Below are 6,055 nucleotides of genomic sequence, written 5' to 3' on the forward strand. Positions count from 1 at the left end.
GTTGATGAGAGAGGCCTTTGTGCGTTCCCATACTGTGAACACTAGAGGCAATATTTCTTTGAAAGATGTCTTAATACATTCTTGGATTTGATGCTCCTTTTTCTCTCTTGGTTTGAATGTGGAATAGTTTTGGTGATGCAAGGCTTTCGATACCTGCATTGGACTTTATTCAATGTTGTGGCCAGTTATATCTCAGGTTCAGTCTCTGTAGTTGGTGTGCTTCAATTCTATTTTAAATTCAGACTTTGTATATATATATATATATATATTATATATATATATATATATATTATATATATATTTTTCACATGTGTAATTTATATCTCATGTTTACTATATTTCTTGAAATGTCATTCACTACATTCACTATGTTTAGCTGGAAGAAATTTTAAATTTGTTTATAATACTAGTATCCTCTGGATCTTGGTTTTGGCCTGAGCTTTGTGCTAATGTAACATTACTGCATTTGTCATGAAACAGAAATACTGACAACTAGAAATTACATGTTTGTTGCAAAGGCACTTGCTATCAGGGACGTGCACATTTATTTTGAGGGGCAGTGGCCGAAATCACTGGGGGTGGGGCAGTTATTGCTTGGCAAATGACGTGCTGTGATTGTCACTGTGGACAAATTCGCAGATCATTAATGAATTTAGGTGCACTGGTGCATTGTCATGGTCTGTTGAGTAAACCTGCCCTTGCTGACAATCAATAATAGTCGAGTTTTTAGGCAAAATTGTTATAGTTCTAGAATTGCACAAGAATTCCTCTCTCAAAACTGAGGTAATACAAAACAGGATGTATTGTGACAACTACCATGTACCATTCTGTCTCAGGAGCTGCTTTTGTGTCAGAGATTAATGAAAACAAAATGCTTTGTGTCATTCGTTCAGACCTCTGAAATAGAGGTACTTGTATCTAAAATATATGATAAAACCATTGTAAATCTTCTCATCCTTGCCTTACTTCCATAACATTTAAGAGTTTCAATAATTTATGATAATTTATATTACAAAAGTCTTAGCTATCCCATCTCTTAAGTTTGTTACCAGATTTTCCATAGTATTTGGAAGATTGTTAATTCAGACCAAGTACCTTTAACAAGAAGAGCATCTTAAAAGGCACTGTACTAAGTCCATGTTGATGCAAGGAAATGGCTGGAAGTGAAATCCTAGCCCCACATTAAATTTGAAAAAGGATGAAAGAGCACATTCACAGACTGAATATTTAATGCTGCTATTTTGCACAAGGCAAGAGTCTTTTTTGTGTCAGAGCCACGTGATCCACCCACTGCAGTGTCAGAAACCATTGTGTGCCCCCACATAAGTACACAACCCCCCCCAACCCTTCTGTCTCTGCTTGCCCCACCATGATTACCCTCTGAAACCCAGTGCTGAAGAGCTTAGCACTTTAGTAAGGCACAGTGCATGACATAAATGCAGCATTGGGGTGTTCTGTGATAGTTAGATCTGTATCTCTAAAGGGGAGGTGTTGTGTTAATGCATTAATTACTAAAGTAGAACAATACATCTCTGTAGCAGTGTAAACCTGTTATTAGAATTCTGTGGCACTATAACCTAAACACATTTCTATATCATTATTATCTTGTTAAAATATCAGTGATACTTAAAAGGGTTATCTCAGTTCTGATGCAAAAGCAGCATTCTATATATATATATATATATATATATATTAATAAGTTAAAACACACAGTCCCGTCAGATGGAATAGCAGTTTGGAAATTTACTTGAAATTCAGTTTTCTGCAACAGTTAATGGGTAAAAATGACATAAAAAAGTAACTGCAGAGTGGGCGGTTAATGTATTGTGTCAGACAGACCTTAATATTATGGGCTGCCACATTTGCACTAAATACACTGAACAATACAGTGACAAACAGAAGGCGATCTGTATCATTAGGGTGTATTTTAATCCGAGTAGTAAACAGATGGGCAGACAATTAATAAATTAACTCTATAGATGACGATGAGACGCAATAACAAGCATAATTTGAACCGAGATCATTCTCTGTTACCTCCTCTCTCCCCCCATTAATATATATTATTTTTTCTAACTCCTTCACTTGCGAGAGAGAGAGAGAGAGAGAGAATCACACCCCATTCACTGGCTCAGTGTCAGTGTGAAAGAGGCTCAGTGTCAGTGTGAAAGAGGCCTCACTAGTCTCGATTTTACAACATTCCCTTAAACGGCTTCGCCAGGATTCGCAGTGTTCTCGCTGTGCTAGACACCTGACATTTAAATTGCAACTCGTTTCGAACAAAATAAGAAATTTCTACGTGAAGGGCAATGCAATGAACTCTACTAGAAGAACTATGAAGAGCTGTGAAATAATTTGGAGAGCCCAGTTGCGTGAAGTTGTGTGCGCGCCACTCATATACGCCTATAGAGCCTGAGAACGCGCGTTCTTGTGTCATGGGCTCCATTTATTATGTGGATGCATGCAAAGTTATCTGGAATGAACTAGACATATGGATCATGTAGCAGTCGCTTGAAAGAGGAATTACGCGTCTGCTGTCCTCGGCACCTGGAATACCTGCGTGACAGGTTACCCATGTTCACATAGGACGTTGTTTTTTAATTTAATTGTTATTATTATAGCTTTTTTGCTTCTAAGATGGAGAACGGAAAATATGCTTTATGTAATCGTGTGTGAAACTCACAGCCGTCTGGGTAGATCGTCTGAGAAGGGGATGAGATTTCAGTCGTAATTCACAGGATCCTCTGAATTTTTCGCAAGGAATTGGAATGAGATCTGGCTAATTTTTCGCAGACAATCCAGTCTTGTTTATTAATTATTCCCAGTAATTGCGTTACTGTCGAACAGCTCGTTTAACTGAATACTCGAGATGGCTGCGATCGCCAGTTCTCTGATCCGACAAAAACGCCAGGCGCGGGAATCCAACAGCGATCGGGTATCTGCCTCCAAACGCCGCCCCAGTCCCAGCAAAGACCCCCGCTCTCTCTGCGAGCGACATTTCCTGGGGGTCTTCAGTAAAGTCCGCTTCTGCAGCGGCAAGAAAAGACCTGTTCGCCGGCGACCAGGTCAGTGCTGGATGCTTTTTAAGACATCAGCCCCCACCCGAAGCCTCTGCTGCAGTCTACAGTTCTGCTGGAGGAACATATATCCTCCACTGTATTTTATTTATTTATTTATTTATCCCTCCCCCCAAAGATCCCACCTGTTTCATAGCTCACGTGCTGTCTATTGCTATTCACCAACCGATTTGCCATCCTAACAATCTGACTGCATAGTCGTTTTATGTTGATATATCTGATATGTTTTATTAATGTTATTATTACTGTTATCAATGAATTCAGTGGCTGGAATTCTGACATTTTGATCAGAGGCTGTGTGATTGTTAAAAGAAGAAGAAGAAGAAGAAAATACCTTATGTTTATATGCAACAATGCAATTTAATAATAGCCAGAATCCAGTGGCACTGCAGTGCACCAGGGCATTCTTAGATGAAATGGTTAATGGTAAATGTTTGCCTGATGGAAGATCCAGTTTGAACTGCCCAATGAACCACGCTATTGTCCTTTTTCGGCTCACATAAAATGGCACGAACATGTGAAATGTAAAAAAAAAATATATATATATACAAAGCTGTCCTCTCTTCCTCCTTCAAAACACCTTCTCATGATGTAGAACAAACACATCCCCTCTGCCCAACATATGATCAGTTATTTGACGGCTGTTGCTGTAGGATTTGTCTGTAAAAATGTTGTTTTTCCTTCTCCCCCGTAAGATGCACCCTCGAAACCTCCACAGGTGTCCCGTAAGGGCGTCAGGCTAGGTCAGTAGCTCAGCCTCCATCCTTGTGCTGTGTCTTCCAGTTACCCACCCCATTCGTGTTCATGGGGGACTAGCTCCTGTCTAACGGCAGTCGCCAATGTCTGCCTTGTCTTTGTAGTATGCTTCTGACTATTGTTCTATCTCTCTGTATTTGTGTTATTTTTATGTACAGTATGTCTTCTCCTCTCTGTCTCTTCCACCTTTTTTCTTTTGTACCTTCTTTACTCCCCTCTGATCCCCATTTTTTGGTCTCTACTTATTATGTTTCTGTCCCCATTGTTATGTGTGATCTGTCCTCTCTGTCTGTTTCCGTGCAGTGAGGCTCGTGTATGCTCTGTGCTGCTGATGTGTCATGTTTCTTCTGTCAGTTGTGGTGACTTAATTAGTCGAGGATATCATTCACCATTTCATGATCATGAGATCATTTATCAGCACATCCGATTGTAACTGTTTTTGTTCATGAAATGGGGCAATATGGAACATGTATGGTTCAACTGAATTATATTTGCAAGGGGAAAGTATGCAAAGTGTTGATGCAAATATGACATGCATTATCTCATGCATACATCCAGGTGAACACATGCTCAAATCCACATGTGAGTGCATACGAGTGCTATATGAGTAGAGACATGCATGTACATTAATCTCACAAACTCACAAACATGTGAGGAACATGTCTGAGTCATATTTCACCCCACAAATCCAGTGAAAGCAGAAATATTATTTTACACAAAGACATTTAATCCCATTTTAGTGTTTTTTTTTACACTGTGACATTATTTTCATAATAACTATGTAATTTTCTTTTAAATTCTTATTTTGTAATGTAAAAAGCATCCTCGTTACTGTAATCTACTATACCATACTATATAATCTACTATAATCAATTATTATATTATAATGATATATATCATTAATATTCGTTGTACTCTTAAAAAAAAATTTTGGGGGGAAAAAATTACTTTATTACAGATCTAATATTTGGATTACATTAAAAAAAGCTAAAAAAAAAAAAAAAAAAGGCTCCAGATGCATTAGGGATAAGAATTTGTAATGGCAATATTGTTTGTTTGTTTTTGTTTTTGCTTCAGGGGAAGTATGACCTGGACATGTTTTCAAGAGATTCAGCACACACTGACCCACATACATGTATTAAACCCAAACCTTTCTCCCCAGGTTAGAGTCATTTCCTATGGGGTCCCCTACATCGGTTTTTATTTATAGAGGTGTGAATTCTGTATGTGATTTAGTAATGTTCTTCCTAATGGATGTAGACAGGCTCGTTCATGTGATTGATGGCCCTTCCAGCCTGTCAGAGATATTGGGTCTGCAATGGATAGATGGGGTCCTAGATGAATAGCTGATCATGACCATCATGGACATTCACAACTCTTCTGAGCTCTAGTATTGAAAGCTGTGGAACTTTGCTGCATGCCAGGTCATCCATGTGGCCTCTTCACTCCTCACCTCTCAGGCCTGCCTTTAAACATTTATTGTACCTGCTTGTACAGGTCACCACTCCACCAGAAATCACCTGTTATGGCTACAGCTGGTCTTCTAAACTCCAGGTGTCCATAGTGAAACTGATTAATGAGGTTGCAGAGAGCAAATATGCAGAGCTTTATCAACACAGCCATTCACAAGTACATTCACTGCCATCACTGGATAAGAAGTCAAGAACTTATTTAGAATAATTTATTTCTTCTTAACAACCTTTTGTTCACATGCTGAAAAAATTTGTTGGGGTAAATTCTGATAAAAATGTGGGTTGGGGCGGGGCTGTGTGTTTATTTTCCAGAGCCGCAGCTGAAAGGCATTGTGACACGACTGTTCAGCCAGCAGGGTTTTTACCTGCAGATGCAGCCAGATGGAACCATCGATGGCATCAAGGATGAGAACAGCGACTACAGTGAGTGATTGGAACTGCAAATGTGCATGCAAAGCAGAGTTAATTGTACCACACTAATTGCATATAGGGGAGAACGGGGCTTGGTGTCACACTTTTTATCTCAGCGAACAATCTTCAGGGTTGGTTTATTTATGAAAGTCTGTTTATGTACAATCCTTCAGCACAATCCTTAAAAGGATAGTTCACCCAAAAATTCTGTCATTAATTACTCACCCTCATGTCAGTCCAAACCCGTAAGACCTTTGTTCATCTTCGGAACACAAATTAAGATATTTTTGATGAAATCCAAGAGCTCTCTGACCCTCCATAAACAGCAACACAACTGAAATG

The 6,055-nt window shown here is 39.1% G+C and overlaps 1 protein-coding gene across 2 annotated transcripts; it reads left to right on the plus strand.

Annotated features, from left to right (window-relative positions):
- Positions 1-2,592: 2,592 nt before the first annotated feature.
- On the plus strand, positions 2,593-5,825 carry fgf12a (fibroblast growth factor 12a). Of its 2 annotated transcripts, XM_016508539.1 has the most exons (3): positions 2,593-3,062; positions 3,770-3,817; positions 5,615-5,825. In XM_016508539.1, exons 1-3 carry the CDS (start codon positions 2,867-2,869, stop codon positions 5,731-5,733), a joined length of 363 nt encoding a protein of 120 aa, XP_016364025.1. In that variant the 5' UTR covers positions 2,593-2,866; the 3' UTR covers positions 5,734-5,825. The 2 variants fall into 2 exon arrangements, with proteins under 2 accessions (XP_016364025.1, XP_016364026.1); XM_016508540.1 differs by lacking the exon at positions 3,770-3,817.
- Positions 5,826-6,055: the final 230 nt, after the last annotated feature.

Source organism: Sinocyclocheilus rhinocerous, unplaced genomic scaffold, assembly GCF_001515625.1.
Source record: "Sinocyclocheilus rhinocerous isolate Xijiao unplaced genomic scaffold, SAMN03320098_v1.1 scaffold2279, whole genome shotgun sequence".
Lineage (NCBI taxonomy): Eukaryota > Metazoa > Chordata > Actinopteri > Cypriniformes > Cyprinidae > Sinocyclocheilus > Sinocyclocheilus rhinocerous.